Source organism: Gymnodraco acuticeps, unplaced genomic scaffold (assembly GCF_902827175.1).
Source record: "Gymnodraco acuticeps unplaced genomic scaffold, fGymAcu1.1, whole genome shotgun sequence".
NCBI classification, from domain to species: Eukaryota; Metazoa; Chordata; class Actinopteri; order Perciformes; family Bathydraconidae; genus Gymnodraco; species Gymnodraco acuticeps.
The window spans coordinates 45,643-72,566 of NW_022989895.1; the positions used below are offsets into that span (position 1 = coordinate 45,643).

Below are 26,924 nucleotides of genomic sequence, written 5' to 3' on the forward strand. Positions count from 1 at the left end.
TCAGCTGTATATCAGTATGTAGTGTCTCTACTTTAAAGAGTCCTCTCCTGCTGATGTTCAGGTGTATATCAGTATGTAGTGTCTCTACTTTAAAGAGTCCTCTCCTGCTGATGTTCAGGTGTATATCAGTATGTAGTGTCTCTACTTTAAAGAGTCCTCTCCTGTTGATGTTCAGGTGTATATCAGTATGTAGTATCTCTACTTTAAAGAGTCCTCTCCTGCTGATGTTCAGGTGTATATCAGTATGTAGTGTCTCTACTTTAAAGAGTCCTCTCCTGCTGATGTTCAGGGTGTATATCAGTATGTAGTGTCTCTACTTTAAAGAGTCCTCTCCTGCTGATGTTCAGGTGTATATCAGTATGTAGTGTCTCTACTTTAAAGAGTCCTCTCCTGCTGATGTTCAGGTGTATATCAGTATGTAGTGTCTCTACTTTAAAGAGTCCTCTCCTGCTGATGTTCAGGTGTATATCAGTATGTAGTGTCTCTACTTTAAAGAGTCCTCTCCTGCTGATGTTCAGGTGTATATCAGTATGTAGTGCCTCTACTTTAAAGAGTCCTCTCCTGCTGATGTTCAGGTGTATATCAGTATGTAGTGTCTCTACTTTAAAGAGTCCTCTCCTGCTGATGTTCAGGTGTATATCAGTATGTAGTGTCTCTACTTTAAAGAGTCCTCTCCTGCTGATGTTCAGGTGTATATCAGTATGTAGTGTCTCTACTTTAAAGAGTCCTCTCCTGCTGATGTTCAGGTGTATATCAGTATGTAGTGTCTCTACTTTAAAGAGTCCTCTCCTGCTGATGTTCAGGTGTATATCAGTATGTAGTGTCTCTACTTTAAAGAGTCCTCTCCTGCTGATGTTCAGGTGTATATCAGTATGTAGTGTCTCTACTTTAAAGAGTCCTCTCCTGCTGATGTTCAGGTGTATATCAGTATGTAGTGTCTCTACTTTAAAGAGTCCTCTCCTGCTGATGTTCAGGTGTATATCAGTATGTAGTGCCTCTACTTTAAAGAGTCCTCTCCTGCAGATGTTCAGGTGTATATCAGTATGTAATGTCTCTACTTTAAAGAGTCCTCTCCTGCAGATGTTCAGGTGTATATCAGTATGTAGTGTCTCTACTTTAAAGAGTCCTCTCCTGCAAACGTTCAGGTGTATATCAGTGTGTGTGTGTGTGTGTGTGTGTGTGTGTCCCTTTGTCTCTCTTTGACCTCTGACCCCCAGAAAAAGACCCTCAGATATGTTGCTTGTCGGCTGAAGCTAATGAGGAGGAAGGGGCGGTTTAGACGGAGGTAATTATCACAGTTTTGCTCCGTCTCTTTTGTGGGATAATTACTGTCCTTCCCTCCATGGCCAGTCTTTATTTTATAACCCTCTTCTCCCGCTCGGATTGATCGGCTTTATTATAATATTTTCTTCCCTGTAAAATGGCGAATGTTTCAGGCAGGAGATGGAGGTGTAAATGTTGCTTTCTGGAGAGTAATGGGCTTCGGGGTGCAGCTGTTTTTCCGCACCCCCTCATTTATCTCCTCAGAAAGAAATTGGCAGAGTATTTGAAATGCATAGCTTCCTGTTCCCTTTGATGGAATCCCTCGGCAGCCTCCGGGGAAATCAGGACTGGCAATGTTTGGGGAAATAAATAAATAAATAAAATGTGTAGGCCTCTGTGGATTTAAAGGTGCGACGCATTTGTTTAGTCCCAAAGAGAGATATATATATATATTGCTGATAGAAAAAGGTATCTACAGCACAAATAATCTATAAAATCCTGCCTTCAAATGGAGACATCTTTTAATTTGGAAATAATAACTTGATCATAACGGCAAACATTTGAAATGTTCTCCCTTTTTCTGTATTTCTTTTAATGTTTTATACAGTATCATATTTATGTCGTTATTATCGTCTATATTTGCTCGTCAGGGGTCTTTGAGCACCAGGAAAACACCATGATTATTGATTATGTTCTTCAATGACATGGTGCTTTATAATAAAATCTATTATACTCTGCAAAAATAATAAAAACGTGAAATCCACGAATATCTACGTCTTTTTTTAAATAAATTCTATGCATTTATTTGTATGTTGTTGTCTATAATGCCCTGAGTTTGTGCCTTTTTCTGATGTTGTGTTGAAGCTGTTTTTGTGTGTGTTTTTCCCCTAAAGGTCCCATGTCATGGCCATTTCTACTGATCATAATTCAAATCAAAGTTGAGGTCTACTAGAATAGATGTATACTGTGCAATGTTCCAAACTCTCATTGGTTTCTCACAGCATCTCTGTATAGTCTGTGTATTCACTCTCTGTCATACACGGCTTGTTGGAGCTCCTGCGCCCCCCTCCCTGTGAGCCCATGGCCGTCTGCGAGACAGCGAGACACAGCCCGAAACACACACACACACCCCCGCAGCCTGGCTGGGAGTTTGTGTGTGTGCCCAGGCTGAGTTCCTCGGTGTCTCGCTGTCTCGCCGACCCCACACCAGCTCACTGGTGTGGGGTCGGCGAGACAGCGAGCCTCGCAACGTCCCGCCGAATGTGAGGAAGTCCGCGGATTGGTCCAAACGTAACGGCTCCGCAGATTGGTTAATTTGGACCAATCTGCGGAGCCGTTACGTTACGTCACTGAACCCAGGAAGTAAACAATGGAAAAAGAGAAATGTCCAACGAGGCGTTCTGGGGCAGCAGACAGGTCTTCTCTGTGTTAGAGTTTTACTCGCTACAGGGTGTACTTTGAGGGTTTGTGACTCTGCAGACCGTTTACAAGCAGAAGCTTCAGAACACAAGGGGACGGGTGATAACCGGAAAAGCTTGACATGAGACCTTTAGATGCAGACGTTTTTGAGGAAAGCTTGAATTCAAATGCTTCTATTATCAGATTAGATTACATGTCACTTGTTAGACGCTTTTACCAACTCAATACTGTGGGGATTACAAACCTCGTTGACGACAGATATTATAATGAAAGCTGTATTATACTCACTATGGGACTGGCGTTGATGTAATCTGAGTTCCCGAGGTTATTCTCCACCTTCAGCGTGATCCTGGAGTGGTCATCTGTGAGAGGACATGCATTATTTACTAACCAATATTCCTCTCGTCTGAACACAATAACAGCAAGCGGAGGAAATGAGAGGATCGGCTGCAGGCTCTTCAATTTCACCAGACTTTCATCATGCATTAAACAACTGATTTGAAGTCTGCTCCACCTTCAATACGGAGGGGAAATAATTACAAATATCTGATCTGGAGAAGCTGGAAAATCCTCTTTTTTAAAACAAAGATAATCTGTTTGAGACTCAGTAGTCTTCTTCAACACATTTGCTTTAAAGTAAAAGACCCTAAATCTTGGCATCAAATGTTTTTGTGACTAAATGACCAGAAATCAAAGTTTAAAATGTGTTATTTATGATGAGAAACAGTTAAAAACTCTGCTCCATCAGGACTGTAGAAGTGGTTTGATCCAATTTGACTGACAGTACTCAAAGTCAATATGTTTCTAGAATGGTTTAATCCAAAACCCAATGGTCTAAACCCATTGGCTGCCCAGTGTGATGCTATTTCACAGGTTAGCAACTAGGCTACGTCCATCTCAAATCAGCTTAAGTGGAATATTACTCGGAGTAAGAGCTTATTTAGGGTATATTAAACCAAATCAATCTTAAAGTAATTGACAGTTAACTAAGCCCCGCCCACCTGAGTTAGTATTGCTAGGATTTTGCAGATTTAGCTATAATTCATAGATTGCTTCAAACCTCTTCAGTATTAACCACAGACGTTATTCTAAAAACACATTCAGAAAACCATTGACTTCCAGAACAGGTGACAGGAAGTGCTCAATACTGAGTAATCTCTGGGTTTAACACCTTGTTGTTGGCTTCGAAACCCCCCAACAAAAACCACTGAATAGACATTAGGGTTGACTCACATACGACCACGGCGTCGGAGCGGTTCTTCCTGGAGTTCTGCTCTCCGTGTCCGACGCTCCAGGCTCCGGGTTCGGCCTGATACGAACACAAAGCCTCCCATTCCCGCTCCAGACGGTTCTTGTTCTTCAGGTGGTCCTCCATGTACGACTGGGGGGGGAAACAGATACCAGGTCAGCCTTTAAGGTCATGCAAAATTCACATCTTCATGTCTCTTCTACATCAACATGTGTCCCCTCTTCTCCATGTCTCTTCTACATCAACATGTGTCCCCTCTTCTTCATGTCTCTTCTACATCAACATGTGTCCCCTCTTCTTCATGTCTCTTCTACATCATCATGTGTCCCCTCTTCTTCATGTCTCTTCTACATCAACATGGTGTCCCCTCTTCTTCATGTCTCTTCTACATCAACATGTGTCCCCTCTTCTTCATGTCTCTTCTACATCAACATGTGTCCCCTCTTCTTCATGTCTCTTCTACATCAACATGTGTCCCCTCTTCTTCATGTCTCTTCTACATCAACATGTGTCCCCTCTTCTTCATGTCTCTTCTACATCAACATGTGTCCCCCTCTTCTCATGTCTCTTCTATATCAACATGTGTCCCCTCTTCTTCATGTCTCTTCTACTATCAACATGTGTCCCCTCTTCTTCATGTCTCTTCTACTATCAACCATGTGTCCCCTCTTCTTCATGTCTCTTCTATATCAACATGTGTCCCCTCTTCTTCATGTCTCTTCTATATCAACATGTGTCCCCTCTGTGGAAAGAGACTCTGAAAGTTTCAGGAACAAAGATTCTCTCTTTTTGATCCATTTCTATAAAAACCTGTCTGAAAATGAGCTGATCAGATTTTGGCCACTTTATGATGTCATAACGATGTGTTGTCTTGTGTAACCATTAGCCAATCAGCAACCAAGGTAACCCCCTTATCACCTGAATCTCCTCCTAGAGCACCATTGAGTTCTTTGTAACCAAATCTCTCTCAGAGAGGCGTGGGGAGGGGCTCCTTATTTTCATCTAAAGCAGGGGTGGGGAACCTCCGGCCCCCAGGCCGTATATGGCCCGCGAGACAATTCGATACGGCCCTCGAGGTAATTTATAAACACAAGCAAAAAAGAAAAAATTAAAGAAATCTAGACCGCAAAAAAATTAAACAAGCGAGTGCCTGTTTTTCCTGGCCACAGTCAGGGTCCTTGAACACAACACGAGCCTAACGTGTCATCACGTGGTATATGTCTCGACTGACACGTGCTGAAGGAGAGCATCGGAACGCCGCTCGGTACTTCTAAAAATTGCAGTAGGCTACTCATAAGGAGCCGTACAGATGCTGCAGTTTCTGCGTGGCTGTGTCTTAGTTGAAAGCCCAGTGTCGATCTGTCACACTGATCATACAGTCAATAACTTTGTTATTAGCATCTGGTTAGCTAGCTATGCTAACGAATATAAGAAGCTTTTTCTACAACCAGTGAGGTAAAGGCACATCTTTATATGATCATTATAGTTATAAAAACATAAGAGAATAAAGTAAACAGGTATAAAATACTATATGACGGTAAAAAAAAGTTGTTATTAATAAAGAAGAATACAGTTTGAAAGGAGAGTGATTTGTAAAATATCCATAAAGAAAAAAAATCTGCTTCCAGTTCTGTTTTCATCTGGGTGTTGAGAGATGTGTCCATAGATCTCCTAATGTTGCTCTCAAAGTGCACCAGATTGATGCTTTTAACTTCAACATTTAAACAAACATCTTCCCGGGGGAGCATGCCCCCCCCGGACCCCCCTAGAGGAGGTTAGGTCCCCCCCCACTTAAATCATGTTCACATGGATAGGAAAGTAAATACATTTGCACACATCTTGTGTCCATATCTTTCTGCTGTGGTGGTCATGCCACACCGTGCACGTGCATACGCGAGTCATGGTGAGATCTCTGGATTGAGAGGTTGCTTCTTCTTTGCACAGAATGAAAGAAAGGCCAAATGAATGGCTGTGATTTTTAAGCAGAGGTCAATCATTTGTACGGCCCTCGGAGGATGTTGAAAAAATTGAAATGGCCCTTGAGAGGAAAAAGGTTCCCCACCCCTGATCTAAAGTAACAGACAGAGAATCAGCACTTTGGAAACAGGGCTGAAACAGAGGGGATTATGGGTAATGCTGCAATGATCGGTTTGGTGTTTCAGCCAATCAGAGACAGGCTCTGGATATATCTGAGATCTGTCATATATTGATGAAGAACAGTATAATAGGGGACCTTTAACTCAATTTCATCGCGGCATATCAGCATCATGGTTGCACTCAAAGAGATGCATTGTGGGACATGTAGTGCTTCTGTAAAGCGGCATTTAACCGTATAATAAACGTAATATATTATTTGCAAGCTCTTGACACCGCTGCTGTAAAAAGACAATGTGTTTTCCAACAGCCTCTCTCCATTACAGCCACAACCAGGTGTCATGGAGCAACACTGTCCCACTGTAAGCTTTTGTGAGGTGAGGAAGGTGTGCAAAGTGTGTGTGTTTTTAACCGACAAACAAACACACACAATTAAGGACTCCTGAAAGGTTTGTCTTTGCATTGTGGCGTTCCCATCACTGCTCGCTCAGATAAGATTGTCTGCATTTTAAGCCGTTCGCTTGGAGAAGACAAAATTGAATTCGCCAGAGAGACAAAGATGGAAAAAGGAGAGGGGGAAGGGTGTGTGTTTCTGTGTGTGTGTGTGTGTGTGTTTCTGTGTTTCTGTGTGTGTGTGTGTGTGTGTTTCTGTGTTTCTGTGTGTGTGTGTGTTTCTGTGTGTGTGTGTGTTTCTGTGTGTGTGTGTGTTTCTCCCAAACCAGGGCAAGTCTTAAGGAAGCTTTGCAAGACGAGGATCTTTTGTAGCGTCTTCCTAGTCTCCTGTATCATAGCTCCCCCCCCTCCCGATGGGGTTAAATGGTTTAGTCCGCCATTGTGTGAGGCAGGAGATTACAGACTCATACACTGGTGTCAGGGATCAGCTGGCTGACACAATGAAAGTGAAACCCAGAGGTTTGTGTCCCGTATTAAAGAGGGTGTAGTGAGGCTGAGCACAGAGGTGACGCTCCATTGTTCCACCCGACATATTCACTCTTTAAAAAGGGGATATATACAGTCAATCCTGCAAAGGTGCGAATCACAAATAAGCTCGTCCAACACATAATAGGCAATTACTCTGTGATGGATCATGAGTGCACATATCCTGTTAAATAAGAACATTACAAAGTGTGCAGACAATAGAAATCACAGTTATTGTTCAGGACTGAAGAGGCCACTAAGGCCGCAGTGAGGACAGAATAAGAGACTGCTGTGATTTACAATGAGAGCACTATGTGAACCTGAAGGGATGTTTCTGCTTTTATGCTTTGAACTGTATTTTTAGGCACGCGGAAAGCGATTTATATTTAAAGTCCACTCTAGAGGTGGAAGAAGTACTCAAACCCCTCTTTTACCATGTGATGAACCCATGAACGCCTTAATAACCATTACAATGTATGATGTATTAAACGTGCGGTGGCCTAGAGGTAGAAACGTGCTACATAGGTTCAGAAAACGAACCTATGTGCTCTTGCAAGAGAAGGCTGCGAGACCAAGTAATGCAGGAGACAGGGTGGTGTATGCTGGAATCCTGAAGTCACATGAAATACCTTTTAAGACCTCATCGCCACTTTGAGTTTTAACCGGTTACCTTGGCGACACACTTTACCTCACATTTACTATATATGTATTGATTGTCCTTCCTCCTTATCTTCCAACCATTTGCGGTATTTTTGGAACTTTAAGTATTTTTGGAACTTTAAGTATTTTTGGAATTTACGGTATATTTGGAACTTTAAGTATTTTTGGATCTTTAAGTATTTTTGGAACTTTAAGTATTTTTGGAATTTACGGTATATTAGGAACTTTAAGTATTTTTGGAATTTACGGTATATTAGGAACTTTAAGTATTTTTGGATCTTTAAGTATTTTTGGAACTTTAAGTATTTTTGGAATTTACGGTATATTTGGAACTTTAAGTATTTTTGGATCTTTAAGTACTTTTGGAACTTTAAGTAATTTTGGAATTTACGGTATATTTGGAACTTTAAGTATTTTTGGATCTTTAAGTACTTTTGGAACTTTAAGTATATTTGGAACATTAAGTATTTTTGGAACTTTAAGTATTTTTGGAATTTACGGTATTTTTGGAACTTTGGACCCTTTCCATACATTTTAAGACTCATCTCCACTTTGAGTTTTAACCGGTTACCTTGGCGACACACTTCACCTCACATTGACTATATGCAGTATTGATTGTCCTTCCTCCTTCTCTTCCAACCATTTGGACGCAGACTTGCATTTCCCCATAACGATGTTGCTTAGCAACCGGCGTAAACGGAGCTTCGCGCTATCAAGCAGTGAGCGCGCGATGTCCTGTTCAGATGACGTCAAACCCAACGGGATGCCATCAATAAACTACACAGAATCACACTACACACCTACGCCATGACTACATTCAGGCAGACTGTAGAATACAACCTCTCTGGATACTTTATATACTTATTGAAAACAAGCTACAACATTTAATACCTTGGAAAATACCGTTTAATATTTTTTAATAGCCTTAATTTTCGCTAAATTAATTGATCAACTTGTAATACTTTTTAAGACCCCGCGGACCCCCGGAGGAGAAGATATCGATATACAAGTAACATAGAATCAGATGAGATATAAATGAAATGCTGTACAGTGAGATAAAGAACTCTTATTGTAATTATAGATAAATATATGAGATGCAAACAGACGAATGGTAAGTACTTAAGAGCAGTACTGGATTAAATGTTGTTACCACTGGTCAACTCTCAATGTGTGTGTGTGTGTGTGTTGTCGTACACACACACACACACACACACACACACACACACACAAACACACACACACACACACACACACACACACACACACACACACACACACACACACACACTCGATCGATTGCTTTCCAGACTCATACCCCTGCAGATGTAATGCCATGCAGGCGGCGGACCGTGGCCTTTTCTTCCAGAAGTAACAAAGCTTTGCTGAATGGGGGGGATTATGTCTGCCAATCAGAAGGCTGGGATAACAATGTCTAATCCCCCCTGAGCAGAGAGGCTGCTGGGAGAAATCAGGAGGAATCCAGACACAACAGGTGGCACCAACGTCGCATTCAGAGCAACAACAGGGGGGGTATTATGTAACATAGACAGTTAGTCACCTGAGACAAGGTGACTACCCTGAGAATCATCAGGTCAAAGTAACCTGATTACCGGGCTTTAAGAGGTGCCTAAATCTGGCCCTTTTACCTGACGAGTGCTCTGAATGTTGATGAATGTGCATCGTGTCTTCTTAACTAAACACACACACAGGTTTGCTTCTGCAGATAGTATTGTATAGATGAATGGAGCACATTGTTTGGCCTTAAAAGGAGCAGCTTTTTGATAATAAAGCACATTTAAAATTGTGAGGATATTTTGTTATTTTGAGCAAATACGTTAAATTAAATCATTAAAACAATAGAAATAAAGAATTCCTGACTGACCACTTCAGGATTTCAGTATATGGAATATTAAATAAAATAAAACTACTATTTAAAAATGTATTAATACAAAATAATTACTAAAAAAATACTATTTAAAAAATATATTTAATTACAATGAATTAATAAAAAATAATAATAAATAAAATAAAATAATACAAATACACCAGCTAGAGATAGTCCATGGTGGCTGAAATACAGCCAATGTAATTATATATTTGTTTTATCACAACAGAGGTGATTTATAAACATTTATTTGGAAAGAGGTGTTTTAAGTTTAAGGTGCTGTCCATGGTGCTGAAAGGCCTGAGGGGAAACGGCCTCATAAGCAACGTGTGCATCGCGGTATCACCGGGTAATCCTTCCCGAGGTTTTAAATCATTAAGTTGCTGAAAAAGGCAAAAAAAAGATCGAAAATGAGAGCGCGTTGTCTGAAGTTCGTTATGCAGTTTTTAAGAAGCTTCCTAGCATTTATGTGAGGTGATAGGACCCCCCCCCCCCCCCCAGCATATGTGCTACGTATTCATCATCTTTCTCCACACGGTGTGAACTCCAGAGAGCAAAGCATGATGGGAAATATAGGTTTTGAGATCAGCGATAACAAGGCAATCTCACACATGGTTTCATACGAGATGGAGGTGGAATGTGAAAGAAGAACCCCCCATGTGACACCTCCCCGTCAATCAGAGGAGACGAGGGTCCGGGAGAAAGTAGGGTTAATAATAAATAAGAGCTCCGAGGAATGATTCACAGCCTCCTTTTGTTCCTACATGCTTTGCTATTGTCAATGTTTTCCAAAGCACGGCTTCACAAACAAGCCTTGATGAACAAAACCCATCTATTACCACGAGGCGTTACTCGTTCGCTGCAGCCCGGCGGTACACAGGCCGTGATGAATGCTGTCTGCTGTAATGGGAACACTGCCAGGCAGCTATCCGTCTCTGTTATCAAGCTTGTCTCAAATGAACGAAGCCACAGTCGAGCAGCATCAGAAACGATCCATTGTGGAGGCTTTTTGAAACCCCCGAAAAACAAAGAGACATTACGATGTTTTTCTAAAATGACAATCAGAGGGATGATGCTTTCAGTTTTAGTGCAGCTCTCATCACAATGTCTGCGTTACAATGCTGCAGCAGGAGGACAGACAGAGGGGGAGGGGGGGGAGGACAGACAGAGGGGGGGGGGGGGGGAGGACAAGGAGGACAAGGAGGACAAGGAGGACAAATGGAGACAAAAAACAGAAGAGTGATGGAAAAAGGGACGAAGAAGAGACACATCCAAACTGATCAACAGAGAGACGCTGTGTGTGGTTTGAAAAGAGCCTGGAACATTCAAAGCTATATCATGTTCATTTTTAGGTGTATATCAGTATGTAGTGTCTCTACTTTAAAGAGTCCTCTCCTGCTGATGTTCAGGTGTATATCAGTATGTAGTGTCTCTACTTTAAAGAGTCCTCTCCTGCTGATGTTCAGGTGTATATCAGTATGTAGTGTCTCTACTTTAAAGAGTCCTCTCCTGCTGATGTTCAGGTGTATATCAGTATGTAGTGTCTCTACTTAAAGAGTCCTCTCCTGCTGATGTTCAGGTGTATATCAGTATGTAGTGTCTCTACTTTAAAGAGTCCTCTCCTGCTGATGTTCAGGTGTATATCAGTATGTAGTGTCTCTACTTTAAAGAGTCCTCTCCTCTGATGTTCAGGTGTATATCAGTATGTAGTGTCTCTACTTTAAAGAGTCCTCTCCTGCTGATGTTCAGGTGTATATCAGTATGTAGTGTCTCTACTTTAAAGAGTCCTCTCCTGCTGATGTTCAGGTGTATATCAGTCTGTAGTGTCTCTACTTTAAAGAGTCCTCTCCTGCTGATGTTCAGGTGTATATCAGTCTGTAGTGTCTCTACTTTAAAGAGTCCTCTCCTGCTGATGTTCAGGTGTATATCAGTATGTAGTGTCTCTACTTTAAAGAGTCCTCTCCTGCTGATGTTCAGGTGTATATCAGTATGTAGTGTCTCTACTTTAAAGAGTCCTCTCCTGCTGATGTTCAGGTGTATATCAGTATGTAGTGTCTCTACTTTAAAGAGTCCTCTCCTGCTGATGTTCAGGTGTATATCAGTATGTAGTGTCTCTACTTTAAAGAGTCCTCTCCTGCTGATGTTCAGGTGTATATCAGTATGTAGTGTCTCTACTTTAAAGAGTCCTCTCCTGCTGATGTTCAGGTGTATATCAGTATGTAGTGTCTCTACTTTAAAGAGTCCTCTCCTGCTGATGTTCAGGTGTATATCAGTATGTAGTGTCTCTACTTTAAAGAGTCCTCTCTTGCTGATGTTCAGGTGTATATCAGTATGTAGTGTCTCTACTTTAAAGAGTCCTCTCCTGCTGATTTCAGGTGTATATCAGTATGTAGTGTCACTACTTTAAAGAGTCCTCTCCTGCTGATGTTCAGGTGTATATCAGTATGTAGTGTCTCTACTTTAAAGAGTCCTCTCCTGCTGATGTTCAGGTGTATATCAGTATGTAGTGTCTCTACTTTAAAGAGTCCTCTCCTTGCTGATGTTCAGGTGTATATCAGTATGTAGTGTCACTACTTTAAAGAGTCCTCTCCTGCTGATGTTCAGGTGTATATCAGTATGTAGTGTCCTCTACTTTAAAGAGTCCTCTCCTGCTGATGTTCAGGTGTATATCAGTATGTAGTGTCTCTACTTTAAAGAGTCCTCTCCTGCTGATGTTCAGGTGTATATCAGTATGTAGTGTCTCTACTTTAAAGAGTCCTCTCCTGCTGATGTTCAGGTGTATATCAGTATGTAGTGTCTCTACTTTAAAGAGTCCTCTCCTGCTGATGTTCAGGTGTATATCAGTATGTAGTGTCTCTACTTTAAAGAGTCCTCTCCTGCTGATGTTCAGGTGTATATCAGTATGTAGTGTCTCTACTTTAAAGAGTCCTCTCCTCTGATGTTCAGGGTGTATATCAGTATGTAGTGTCTCTACTTTAAAGAGTCCTCTCCTGCTGATGTTCAGGTGTATATCAGTATGTAGTGTCTCTACTTTAAAGAGTCCTCTCCTGCTGATGTTCAGGTGTATATCAGTCTGTAGTGTCTCCTACTTTAAAGAGTCCTCTCCTGCTGATGTTCAGGTGTATATCAGTCTGTAGTGTCTCTACTTTAAAGAGTCCTCTCCTGCTGATGTTCAGGTGTATATCAGTATGTAGTGTCTCTACTTTAAAGAGTCCTCTCCTGCTGATGTTCAGGTGTATATCAGTATGTAGTGTCTCTACTTTAAAGAGTCCTCTCCTGCTGATGTTCAGGTGTATATCAGTATGTAGTGTCTCTACTTTAAAGAGTCCTCTCCTGCTGATGTTCAGGTGTATATCAGTATGTAGTGTCTCTACTTTAAAGAGTCCTCTCCTGCTGATGTTCAGGTGTATATCAGTATGTAGTGTCTCTACTTTAAAGAGTCCTCTCCTGCTGATGTTCAGGTGTATATCAGTATGTAGTGTCTCTACTTTAAAGAGTCCTCTCCTGCTGATGTTCAGGTGTATATCAGTATGTAGTGTCTCTACTTTAAAGAGTCCTCTCTTGCTGATGTTCAGGTGTATATCAGTATGTAGTGTCACTACTTTAAAGAGTCCTCTCCTGCTGATGTTCAGGTGTATATCAGTATGTAGTGTCACTACTTTAAAGAGTCCTCTCCTGCTGATGTTCAGGTGTATATCAGTATGTAGTGTCTCTACTTTAAAGAGTCCTCTCCTGCTGATGTTCAGGTGTATATCAGTATGTAGTGTCTCTACTTTAAAGAGTCCTCTCTTGCTGATGTTCAGGTGTATATCAGTATGTAGTGTCACTACTTTAAAGAGTCCTCTCCTGCTGATGTTCAGGTGTATATCAGTATGTAGTGTCTCTACTTTAAAGAGTCCTCTCCTGCTGATGTTCAGGTGTATATCAGTATGTAGTGTCACTACTTTAAAGAGTCCTCTCCTGCTGATGTTTCAGGTGTATATCAGTATGTAGTGTCTCTACTTTAAAGAGTCCTCTCTTGCTGATGTTCAGGTGTATATCAGTATGTAGTGTCTCTACTTTAAAGAGTCCTCTCCTGCTGATGTTCAGGTGTATATCAGTATGTAGTGGTCTCTACTTTAAAGAGTCCTCTCCTGCTGATGTTCAGGTGTATATCAGTATGTAGTGTCTCTACTTTAAAGATTCCTCTCCTGCTGATGTTTCAGGTGTATATCAGTATGCATGTGTCTCTACTTAAAGAGTCCTCTCCTGCTGATGTTCAGGTGTATATCAGTATGCAGTGTCTCTACTTTAAAGAGTCCTCCTCCTGCTGAGGTTCAGGTGTATATCAGTATGCAGTTTTTTGTCTCTACTTTAAAGAGTCCTCTCCTGCTGATGTTCGAGGTGTATATCAGTATGTAGTGTCTCTACTTTAAAGAGTCCTCTCCTGCTGATGTTCAGGTGTATATCAGTAGTAGGTCTCTACTTTAAAGAGTCCTCTCCTGCTGATGTTCAGGTGTATATCAGTATGTAGTGTCTCTACTTAAAGAGTCCTCTCCTGCTGATGTTCAGGTTGTATATCAGTATGGCAGTGTCTCTACTTTAAAGAGTCCTCTCCTGCTGATGTTCAGGTGTATATCAGTATGCAGTGTCTCTACTTTAAAGAGTCCTCTCCTGCTGATGTTCAGGTGTATATCAGTATGCAGTGGTCTCTACTTTAAAGAGTCCTCTCCTGCTGATGTTCAGGTGTATATCAGTATGCAGTGTCTCTACTTTAAAGAGTCCTCTCCTGCTGATGTTCAGGTGTATATCAGTATGTAGTGTCTCTACTTTAAAGAGTCCTCTCCTGCTGATGTTCAGGTGTATATCAGTATGTAGTGTCTCTACTTTAAAGAGTCCTCTCCTGCTGATGTTCAGGTGTATATCAGTATGTCGTGTCTCTACTTTAAAGAGTCCTCTCCTGCTGATGTTCAGGTTGTATATCAGTATGTAGTGTCTCTACTTTAAAGAGTCCTCTCCTGCTGATGTTCAGGTGTATATCAGTATGTAGTGTCTCTACTTTAAAGAGTCCTCTCCTGCTGATGTTCAGGTGTATATCAGTATGTAGTGTCTCTACTTTAAAGAGTGCTCTCCTGCTGATGTTCAGGTGTATATCAGTATGTAGTGTCTCTACTTGAAAGAGTCCTCTCCTGCTGATGTTCAGGTGTATATCAGTATGTAGTGTCTCTACTTTAAAGAGTCCTCTCCTGCTGATGTTCAGGTGTATATCAGTATGTAGTGTCTCTACTTTAAAGAGTCCTCTCTTGCTGATGTTCAGGTGTATATCAGTATGTAGTGTCACTACTTTAAAGAGTCCTCTCCTGCTGATGTTCAGGTGTATATCAGTATGTAGTGTCACTACTTTAAAGAGTCCTCTCCTGCTGATGTTCAGGTGTATATCAGTATGTAGTGTCTCTACTTTAAAGAGTCCTCTCCTGCTGATGTTCAGGTGTATATCAGTATGTAGTGTCTCTACTTTAAAGAGTCCTCTCCTGCTGATGTTCAGGTGTATATCAGTATGTAGTGTCACTACTTTAAAGAGTCCTCTCCTGCTGATGTTCAGGTGTATATCAGTATGTAGTTGTCTCTACTTTAAAGAGTCCTCTCCTGCTGATGTTCAGGTGTATATCAGTATGTAGTGTCACTACTTTAAAGAGTCCTCTCCTGCTGATGTTCAGGTGTATATCAGTATGTAGTGTCTCTACTTTAAAGAGTCCTCTCTTGCTGATGTTCAGGTGTATATCAGTATGTAGTGTCTCTACTTTAAAGAGTCCTCTCCTGCTGATGTTCAGGTGTATATCAGTATGTAGTGTCTCTACTTTAAAGAGTCCTCTCCTGCTGATGTTCAGGTGTATATCAGTATGTAGTGTCTCTACTTTAAAGAGTCCTCTCCTGCTGATGTTCAGGTGTATATCAGTATGCAGTGTCTCTACTTTAAAGAGTCCTCTCCTGCTGATGTTCAGGTGTATATCAGTATGCAGTGTCTCTACTTTAAAGAGTCCTCTCCTGCTGATGTTCAGGTGTATATCAGTATGCAGTGTCTCTACTTTAAAGAGTCCTCTCCTGCTGATTGTTCAGGTGTATATCAGTATGCAGTGTCTCTACTTTAAAGAGTCCTCTCCTGCTGATGTTCAGGTGTATATCAGTATGTAGTGTCTCTACTTTAAAGAGTCCTCTCCTGCTGATGTTCAGGTGTATATCAGTATGTAGTGTCTCTACTTTAAAGAGTCCTCTCCTGCTGATGTTCAGGTGTATATCAGTATGTAGTGTCTCTACTTTAAAGAGTCCTCTCCTGCTGATGTTCAGGTGTATATCAGTATGCAGTGTCTCTACTTTAAAGAGTCCTCTCCTGCTGATGTTCAGGTGTATATCAGTATGCAGTGTCTCTACTTTAAAGAGTCCTCTCCTGCTGATGTTCAGGTGTATATCAGTATGCAGTGTCTCTACTTTAAAGAGTCCTCTCCTGCTGATGTTCAGGTGTATATCAGTATGTAGTGTCTCTACTTTAAAGAGTCCTCTCCTGCTGATGTTCAGGTGTATATCAGTATGTAGTGTCTCTACTTTAAAGAGTCCTCTCCTGCTGATGTTCAGGTGTATATCAGTATGTAGTGTCTCTACTTTAAAGAGTCCTCTCCTGCTGATGTTCAGGTGTATATCAGTATGTAGTGTCTCTACTTTAAAGAGTCCTCTCCTGCTGATGTTCAGGTGTATATCAGTATGTAGTGTCTCTACTTTAAAGAGTCCTCTCCTGCTGATGTTCAGGTGTATATCAGTATGTAGTGTCTCTACTTTAAAGAGTCCTCTCCTGCTGATGTTCAGGTGTATATCAGTATGTAGTGTCTCTACTTTAAAGAGTCCTCTCCTGCTGATGTTCAGGTGTATATCAGTATGTAGTGTCTCTACTTTAAAGAGTCCTCTCCTGCTGATGTTCAGGTGTATATCAGTATGTAGTGTCTCTACTTTAAAGAGTCCTCTCCTGCTGATGTTCAGGTGTATATCAGTATGTAGTGTCTCTACTTTAAAGAGTCCTCTCCTCTGATGTTCAGGTGTATATCAGTATGTAGTGTCTCTACTTTAAAGAGTCCTCTCCTGCTGATGTTCAGGTGTATATCAGTATGTAGTGTCTCTACTTTAAAGAGTCCTCTCCTGCTGATGTTCAGGTGTATATCAGTATGTAGTGTCTCTACTTTAAAGAGTCCTCTCTGCTGATGTTCAGGGTGTATATCAGTATGTAGTGTCTCTACTTTAAAGAGTCCTCTCCTGCTGATGTTCAGGTTGTTATATCAGTATGTAGTGTCTCTACTTTAAAGAGTCCTCCCCTGCTGATGTTCAGGTGTATATCAGTATGTAGTGTCTCTACTTTAAAGAGTCCTCTCCTGCTGATGTTCAGGTGTATATCAGTATGTAGTGTCTCTACTTTAAAGAGTCCTCTCATGCTGATGTTCAGGTGTATATCAGTATGTAGTGTCTCTACTTTAAAGAGTTCCTCTCCTGCTGATGTTCAGGTGTATGTCAGTATGTAGTGTCTCTACTTTAAAGAGTCCTCTCCTGCTGATGTTCAGGTGTATATCAGTATGTAGTGTCTCTACTTTAAAGAGTCCTCTCCTGCTGATGTTCAGGTGTATATCAGTATGTAGTGTCTCTACTTTAAAGAGTCCTCTCCTGCTGATGTTCAGGTGTATATCAGTATGTAGTGTCTCTACTTTAAAGAGTCCTCTCCTGCTGATGTTCAGGTGTATATCAGTATGTAGTGTCTCTACTTTAAAGAGTCCTCTCCTGCTGATGTTCAGGTGTATATCAGTATGTAGAGTCTCTACTTTAAAGAGTCCTCTCCTGCTGATGTTCAGGTGTATATCAGTATGTAGTGTCTCTACTTTAAAGAGTCCTCTCCTGCTGATGTTCAGGTGTATATCAGTATGTAGTGTCTCTACTTTAAAGAGTCCTCTCCTGCTGATGTTCAGGTGTATATCAGTATGTAGTGTCTCTACTTTAAAGAGTCCTCTCCTGCTGATGTTCAGGTGTATATCAGTATGTAGTGTCTCTACTTTAAAGAGTCCTCTCCTGCTGATGTTCAGGTGTATATCAGTATGTAGTGTCTCTACTTTAAAGAGTCCTCTCCTGCTGGTGTTCAGGTGTATATCAGTATGTAGTGTCTCTACTTTAAAGAGTCCTCTCCTGCTGATGTTCAGGTGTATATCAGTATATAGTGTCTCTACTTTAAAGAGTACTCTCCTGCTGATGTTCAGGTGTATATCAGTATGTAGTGTCTCTACTTTAAAGAGTCCTCTCCTGCTGATGTTCAGGTGTATATCAGTGTGTAGTGTCTCTACTTTAAAGAGTCCTCTCTTGCTGATGTTCAGGTGTATATCAGTATGTAGTGTCTCTACTTTAAAGAGTCCTCTCCTGCTGATGTTCAGGTGTATATCAGTATGTAGTGTCTCTACTTTAAAGAGTCCTCTCCTGCTGATGTTCAGGTGTATATCAGTATGTAGTGTCTCTACTTTAAAGAGTCCTCTCCTGCTGATGTTCAGGTGTATATCAGTGTGTAGTGTCTCTACTTTAAAGAGTCCTCTCTTGCTGATGTTCAGGTGTATATCAGTATGTAGTGTCTCTACTTTAAAGAGTCCTCTCCTGCTGATGTTCAGGTGTATATCAGTATGTAGTGTCTCTACTTTAAAGAGTCCTCTCCTGCTGATGTTCAGGTGTATATCAGTATGTAGTGTCTCTACTTTAAAGAGTCCTCTCCTGCTGATGTTCAGGTGTATATCAGTATATAGTGTCTCTACTTTAAAGAGTCCTCTCCTGCTGATATTCAGGTGTATATCAGTATGTAGTGTCTCTACTTTAAAGAGTCCTCTCCTGCTGATGTTCAGGTGTATATCAGTATGTAGTGTCTGTACTTTAAAGAGTCCTCTCCTGTTGATGTTCAGGTGTATATCAGTATGTAGTGTCTCTACTTTAAAGAGTCCTCACCAGTATCATGTGTCCGGTAGAGATGTCCATGTTGGACGGCACTGGCTCCTCGCACCAGGACGAGGTGCTGCTCCGGGTCGAAGGACTCGCCGCCGGCCCGTCGCTGAACTGAGACGAGACGCTGTTCAGACGAGAGTTTCTGAGAGTCTCCGGACGCTCGACTCGCTCAGAGGTTCGGATCGCCATTCGCTGCCGACACAACTCCTGCAGGAGAGAGGGGGGGATGTGTAATTAACAAAATGTACTTTCCACTACTCAATCAATTCAGTAAATCCAGAGGTGGGAAGTAGTGGAGTACAAATACTTCGTTACTGTACAGAAGCACTGGGCGAATTCAAATCAAGCCACGTTTCCTTCGACTATTTTTTATGCATTTTGATTATTTGCATTAGAAAAGATCTCTGGAAATGCCTAATATTTATTAAACTTCCTCATTGTTTTTTGGAAAAGGTATCTTCTGTAAAGAGCGGATTCACCTCTGCAGGATCAGGTCTCATGTTTAATGTAAATAATGTGTAAGACGGCATTAAAGGCATCACAATAATACCCCCGAATAGGGATGGGTATCGTTAAGGCAGTGGTTCTCAAACTTTTTCTGTCAGGCCCCCCCTTTGGAGAAAAAAAAAAGTCGGGCCCCCCAACAGAAATAGTCAGGCTCAGTGGCGGCGCCAGAGATTTATTTTGGGGGTGCTGTGGGGTAGCTTGACGTTTCATAGAGGGTGCTCAAACATTTAGGGTTTCCCATTAATGTACCGGTCGCTACAGAGGAATGTTCTACTGCAACACTCCCCACGCAAATACACAATGTACCCGCGACTGTTACAATGAAGGCTCGATAATCAGCTCACGGCATATAGGTGTAAGCAGGGGTAAAGTGCTATTTTTATAGGTGGTGTGTGGACCTCACATAGGGGGGTCCGGGGGCAAGCTCCCCCGGGAAGATATTTTTTTCAATCTTGAAGTTGAAAGCATCAATCTGGTGCACTTTGAGAGCAACATGAAGAGATCTATGGATACATCTCTCAACACCCAGATGAAACAGAACTGGAAACAGATTTTCTTTTTCTTTATGGATATTTTACAAATCACTCTCCTTTCAAACTGTATTCTTGTTTTACTGTCATATAGTATTTCATAGCTGTTTTTCATTTATTCTCTTATTTTTTTATAACTATAATGATCATATAAACGTGTGCCTCGGAAATAATTGTTTACATTAATGGTAACCCAAACATTTGAGACCCACTGAGATAACACTGAGAGAGTCCTTTAGCTCACTGAGTCTCTCAGTCTGACAGATGTTCAGGTGTATATCAGTATGTAGTGTCTCTACTTTAAAGAGTCCTCTCCTGCTGATGTTCAGGTGTATATCAGTATGTAGTGTCTCTACTTTAAAGAGTCCTCTCCTGCTGATGTTCAGGTGTATATCAGTATGTAGTGTCTCTACTTTAAAGAGTCCACTCCTGCTGATGTTCAGGTGTATATCAGTATGTAGTGTCTCTACTTTAAAGAGTCCTCTCCTGCTGATGTTCAGGTGTATATCAGTATTTAGTGTCTCTACTTTAAAGAGTCCTCTCCTGCTGATGTTCAGGTGTATATCAGTATGTAGTGTCTCTACTTTAAAGAGTCCTCTCCCTGCTGATGTTCAGGTGTATATCAGTATGTAGTGTCTCTACTTTAAAGAGTCCTCTCCTGCTGATGTTCAGGTGTATATCAGTATGTAGTGTCTCTACTTTAAAGAGTCCACTCCTGCTGATGTTCAGGTGTATATCAGTATGTAGTGTCTCTACTTTAAAGAGTCCTCTCCTGCTGATGTTCAGGTGTATATCAGTATTTAGTGTCTCTACTTTAAAGAGTCCTCTCCTGCTGATGTTCAGGTGTATATCAGTATGTAGTGTCTCTACTTTAAAGAGTCCTCTCCTGCTGATGTTCAGGTGTATATCAGTATGTAGTGTCTCTACTTTAAAGAGTCCTCTCCTGCTGATGTTCAGGTGTATATCAGTATGTAGTGTCTCTACTTTAAAAGAGTCCTCTCCTGCTGATGTTCAGGTGTATATCAGTATTTAGTGTCTCTACTTTAAAGAGTCCTCTCCTGCTGATGTTCAGGTGTATATCAGTATGTAGGGTCTCTACTTTAAGAGTCCTCTCCTGCTGATGTTCAGGTGTATATCAGTATGTAGTGTCTCTACTTTAAAGAGTCCTCTCCTGCTGGTGTTCAGGTGTATATCAGTATGTAGTGTCTCTACTTTAGGTCTCCTGCTAGTTTCAGGTGTAAGTCGTAGTGTCTCTACTTTAAAGGTCTCTCCTGCTGATGTTCAGGTGTATATCAGTATGTAGTGTCTCTACTTTAAAGAGTCCTCTCCTGCTGATGTTCAGGTGTATATCAGTATGTAGTGTCTCTACTTTAAAGAGTCTCTCCTGCTGATGTTCAGGTGTATATCAGTATGTAGTGTCTCTACTTTAAAGAGTCCTCTCCTGCTGATGTTCAGGTGTATATCAGTATGTAGTGTCTCTACTTTAAAGAGTCCTCTCCTGCTGATGTTCAGGTGTATATCAGTATGTAGTGTCTCTACTTTAAAGAGTCCTCTCCTGCTGATGTTCAGGTGTATATCAGTATGTAGTGTCTCTACTTTAAAGAGTCCTCTCCTGCTGATGTTCAGGTGTATATCAGTATGTAGTGTCTCTACTTTAAAGAGTGCTCTCCTGCTGATGTTCAGGTGTATCTCAGTGTGTAGTGTCTTCTACTTTAAAGAGTCCTCTCCTGCTGATGTTCAGGTGTATATCAGTATGTAGTGTCTCTACTTAAAGAGTCCTCTCCTGCTGATGTTCAGGTGTATATCAGTATGTAGTGTCTCTACTTTAAAGAGTCCTCTCCTGCTGATGTTCAGGTGTATATCAGTATGTAGGTCTCTACTTTAAAGAGTCCTCTCCTGCTGATGTTCAGGTGTATATCAGTATGTAGTGTCTCTACTTTAAAGAGTCCTCTCCTGCTGATGTTCAGGTTGTATATCAGTATGTAGTGTCTCTACTTTAAAGAGTCCTCTCCTGCTGATGTTCAGGTGTATATCAGTATGTAGTGTCTCTACTTTAAAGAGTGCTCTCCTGCTGATGTTCAGGTGTATCTCAGTGTGTAGTGTCTCTACTTTAAAGAGTCCTCTCCTGCTGATGTTCAGGTGTATATCAGTATGTAGCGTCTCTACTTTAAAGAGTCCTCTCCTGCTGATGTTCAGGTGTATATCAGTATGTAGTGTCTCTACTTTAAAGAGTCCTCTCCTGCTGATGTTCAGGTGTATATCAGTATGTAGTGTCTCTACTTTAAAGAGTCCTCTCCAGCTGATGTTCAGGTGTATATCAGCACACACACACACACACACACACACACAGAATAATTTAACCGAGCGGATATATATTGGAGCATTAGGGCCTAAAATCTAATAATTAAAGAGCATATGATTTTTTAAACAGATTAAAAAATGCTGCAAAATTAAAAAGAAACATCTAATTGAATCAAAAAGGTAATCAATATAATTAAAATCGTCATGAAATCATTTGAAGAGAAACATTCAAACACACACTCTCGCAAACCAATCATCGTCCAATAGCAGAGCACAACTTGTTTTTAATTATTGTTTTAAATGTGCTATATAATTGAATAAAGATTGAGATTGAGATGATGAGCGCCCTGGCTCCTGATTGGCTCAGAGAGGAGGGAAGTATTGGAGTACAAATACTTTTTTACTGTACTTAAGTTCATGTTTCTGGTATTAGTACTTTACTCCACTACTTATTTTTCTGACCACTTTTTACTTTGACTTCTTACATTGTGAACACAAATACTTTTACTATTTTTAAACACGAGTATCTGTACTTCTTCTTGAGTAAAGCATGTGTGTACTTCTCCTGGCTCCTGATTGGCTCCCAGAAAGCCCCTGCTCTCACCTGATAGGTTGCCGTGGCGTCGGTGCTGGTGTCCGTCCCCAGGCTGCTCAGTTTCTCTTTCAGACGCAGGTGTGACCGCTGACGGAGGCAGAAGAAGGTGGTGGAGACGAGCAGCGCCACCAGGATGAAGATCATACAGAGGACGGAGAGGAAGAGGAACTGACCCGACTCCACGCGGGTCGTCTTCACCACCGGGATCTCCGTCAGGCTGCCTCTCTGCGGGGACACAGGGAGGAGAGCTGTCAGAGGATGCTGTCTCATTCTTGGGTTGGTTTCTCACAGATGAAATGTATCTGTCCTGATGTGAACTACGGCTGTCATTCAAAAGACTGGCTTCCTTCGGTTCTCTTAGACTCGACAGACTCGACCATTATCACACCTGTCTTACTCCCTTTGTGTTTCCTGCTCCTCTGTATAAAGGCATTTAACGTCTTGAGCTACATTACAGGCTATCTGTCCTTCCAGCTGGAAAGAGATTGATTCTGTTCATCGCTATAACTCTTTATTAAATAACATTTGTTCTTTTCTTACCAGAAGGTGATGAAGTGTGGCATTTCCACCACAGATGCATCTATTCCTCATTTAAAATATGCAATTAATCAGCTTTTAAAACATGTGCCACCTCCACTTCCTGTCCCGCTCATCTACTAAAAGGTATTAAGATATTTAGGACCTTGTTTATAGGATCCTGGATGTCCTCCTCCAACATGAGAGTCACATGCTAACTAAGGTATCCCAACTGTAGCTGTGAACATGACAGGATGTGTGATTACCTAGAAGAGCATCAGGACTGTTTGAGGCAGATGATAGCTATGTGATTAACATGATGATTCAGCCTCTATGGAGAGAGACATCAAGCATGCTCATTTCTGACGTGGAGCTAATCTGAAGTAAACATTGAATACTGCTTTCTATTCCTCCATCTTGAGACTGTGTAACTCCCTCTCTTGATATCAGCATGTGAAGGACACTGTTCAGGAACTAGTTGATGCTCTGTATGTGATGACTCCTTCTGGAGAGGATCACAGACACATGGATCCTGAGGCTGAAGCTTCCTCGCTGTTTCTCTAACACACAGCGAGGAAGAGAAGCTGTCAGAGGAGAAGAGGATGCAGCTTCTCCTGCTTTAAAATATGCAATTAATCAGATTTTAAAAACATGTGCCACCTCCACTTCCTGTCCCGCTGTTCCCTGTACTTAGCACCCTCATGTTTTAATATATATTTAGGATCAAGAATGCTTTTATTTATAAGAAAACCTGCCTTTTATTGAGGCAGTAGCCTAACACTGAAACACACGAGCACACAAAAGTTTAGTAGCTGACAGATAACACATTATTACATTACATTGCATTTAGCTGACGCTTTTATCCAAAGCGACTTACAATAAGTACATTCGACCAGGAAGACACAACCTTGAACACATTCTATTTCTAAATGTCTTGTAACTCCTGCATTTGTAGCATGTAATAGAATGAAAGTGTAGGAGAATACAGTCTTCTGTCTGTAATCCATCACAAAAGGTCTGATGGAGGTGGTTTTAATGTCATTACAGCGTCCTTTAAGTTTAGCAGCTCCTAAAAAAATCCCCCTAGTGTCAATAAAGCGAACTGCTGCGAGTTGACGTTAAACATGAGGTGTAACTGTAACCCTTTACTTTACCCTCCTATTCTCCACCAACTATAGACATGTACACCCCTCTTTTAATCTGGCACGGTTTGGTTTGGCACTCTTCAGCTACAGGAGGCTTGGATCCTAACAAACTGGGGTTTAATGATCTCCTCTGGTCCTGGTCTGCATGGATTAGCTTCACGGGTAATGCCCCCCCCCCCTCGCTGCACAACGACCTGTTTTTAATGTGATATCATGAGAGAGATTTCTATCAGCAGCGCAGGTTAAAGAACGGCCCTTTGTGTTTCTAATTGCTGCATTTACTGTACCCCCCCCCCCCCCCCCCCGGGGGCCCCACTGCTGCATTTTAAAAGCATAATTAGGAGCATTAATTGGGAAGGGTAATTAATGATGAGCATACATGTAGCTACTGTTAGAGACTGCATGAAATATGGAGTTTTCTCTGCATCAATCATCTGCAAAAAGCCACAGATTTAATATCATTTGACCAGATATTAATTGTACGATTACAAAATATCAATACACAAATGCATCAGCAGGTAATTCTCTGCATGCATTATGGAGAGTGAACCTGTTCGAGATGGCATCGAATACGGACGTCCTGCCAAGTTAGTTTGGATTTTCCTCTGGATAAAAGATCCTTCCTTTCTCACAGAAAGAACATCTGTAATCTAAAGACGCTCTGCATGGCAACATCAACGCACAGAAGCATCGGCAGGCTCCTGTAGTGAAGGATCGATGTGTGAAGAGAATGGAATCTACTAAATAAATGCTAATGACGGCGCTGACATTTATCCTGAGGGGCCGTGTGCAGGATGTCTACGTGTTGTTCAAAACAAACCCCTCACACCACGCTCTGACCTTGTGGAGCTTAATTGCCAATGTTTTTAGCAGTGGTTTGTTCGATTTCTGTGTTTAGCCTTCTGCTGATTGCCGTGGTTTGGAGCACGGCGTTTTAATCAAGCGTCGAGAGGTTTGAGAGCGGACGATGGGCTTTGATTTGATGTGTCGCTCAGGGATCAAATGCATCCATATAAGGTGCATCTAAAACCCCTCAGACGTGTTCAATACTCCACATATTGACAGAGAATCAAACGCCTCCGAAGTGCCCTCTGTAGACTTCAAACCTGCCTGACAACCCAGTGAGGTTCTTGACTTGAGAGAAAATAAATCAAGTTAATTTAAAGGTGTGATCTCTCTCGAGGTGTCGCTCAGGGATCGAATGAAACCTCTCCGACACAATTAGACGATCAAAATGTGAATATTTGGCACATTGAGAAACCCCTCAGACGTGTTTCATAATCAAAATCACACATCGATGCCTCTGAAGACTACAGACTCCAATCCTGCCCGACAACTCAGAAAGAAATCAAGTTTCATCAAAAATGTGAAAATGCCTTTAAAAGAAACGCACTGCAAGAATGTGTTTGAAGGCGCTAATCGTGTTAGAAAGAAAGCACAGAGAGGAAGAGGAGGAGGAGGAGGAGGGAGGCAAATAATACCCTTCATCGGCCTTAAAAAAAAATGCATTTAATTCCACTATAATTAGAGTCTTAAAAGGATTTTTTTCCGAGTATTCAATCACTGAAAAATAATTAAAAGATACAATTAAAAGCTTGCAACAAATTCATATTGTATTGTTAGAGGAGGATTTTGTATTTCGTCGATAAAAATGGATTTAAAACTATTTTTTTTCGTCCTTTTAACTCTAAAAAAGAACAGGTTTTTATTCCTTTTAACAAGTATTGATGTTTTTCCTCCTCCAGACTTGACGGTGTGAATGACTCTGAGGAGGCAGATGGACCTCAGGATTATTTAGTGATCGAGGAGAGGTCAGGCGGAGAGGTGTTGGCGGGCGGCTCCATTCCCTTTCACTCAGAACACAAAACCCTCCAGAAGAACAAGAAGAATGACACTTTGAAATCTAGGCAATGAAATGTGTCCAGAGTTACAAAACAAAAGCACAATTTAAAAACTACATGCATGATATTTTTCATAGGCAAAAAAAAAAAGGCAAATTGTTAAAAACGTTGCAGCAGAATCAGACCAATTTGTAAACTACAAAATAATAATTTAGGGAATGAATCGCAGTGTAAACATTTTATTTTTATGAATGGGAATAAATCCAAGAATATAGTAAAAAGAATTCCGCTCACTTATTTGACTAAAGACGATGAAAATAGGGTAAAACATGAATGATTCACCTCCTTCTGAACATGCAGAAACTTTGTCCCTGCAGCCAGATGCTCGGGGCTCAAGACTCTGGATGTTTCGCTGAATTTAAATTCCCTACATTAATTTCCTGCAACCACGGTCACATGTAAACCGTGCGCTTGTGCAGAAGCAGAGATGGATAGAAATGAAAGAATATTTTTGCAGCAGCTTCAAACGTGACAAGTTTTCTAAAGCCGATGCTGTAATGCGTGAAAACACGCACGGAGAATCTGAGATAATTACCCGAATCCATGCCGCGGTGCAGAGCGAACGAATCCATGCCGCGGAGCAGAGCGAACGAATCCATGCAAACGGGGGATTCTTCGAGCTGTATTCCACAGATCATCATGTTTGAAAACACCACCTCCTCCTCCACCTCTGCAGCAGCTCCAAGCAGCAGAAGAAGAAGCGTCTGTCCGTGCGTAACGCTGCTCCAAGAAAAAGGGAAAAAAGGAAAAAGTTCCCCTGGCTTCGAATGTCCAACAAAAGCCGCTAAAAAAAAGCCGCACAGAATAAGAAAAAAGGGGAGAAGAATGTGGGATATGCCCGCCTGATTCTCCGAGCTTTGCAAGAATGTGCAAGAAAGAAGAAGCCCCGCAAACCGAGTCCTTTCAGCGCCTCCAATGAAAAGAGACAGAGGAGGAGGAGGAGGAGGGGAGGA

At 41.4% G+C, this 26,924-nt stretch overlaps 1 protein-coding gene across 1 annotated transcript in view; it reads right to left on the reverse strand.

Annotated features, from left to right (window-relative positions):
• ptprn2 (protein tyrosine phosphatase receptor type N2) overlaps nucleotides 1-22,634 on the reverse strand; it is a gene marked incomplete at its 5' end in the record, with an annotated part of 47,772 nt that extends 25,138 nt beyond the window's left edge. The window contains 4 exon segments of the mRNA XM_034205532.1: nucleotides 2,971-3,044; nucleotides 3,916-4,063; nucleotides 18,480-18,683; nucleotides 22,419-22,634. Coding sequence (XP_034061423.1) covers nucleotides 2,971-3,044; nucleotides 3,916-4,063; nucleotides 18,480-18,683; nucleotides 22,419-22,634 — 642 coding nt within the window.
• Between the last annotated feature and the right edge of the window lie 4,290 nt (nucleotides 22,635-26,924).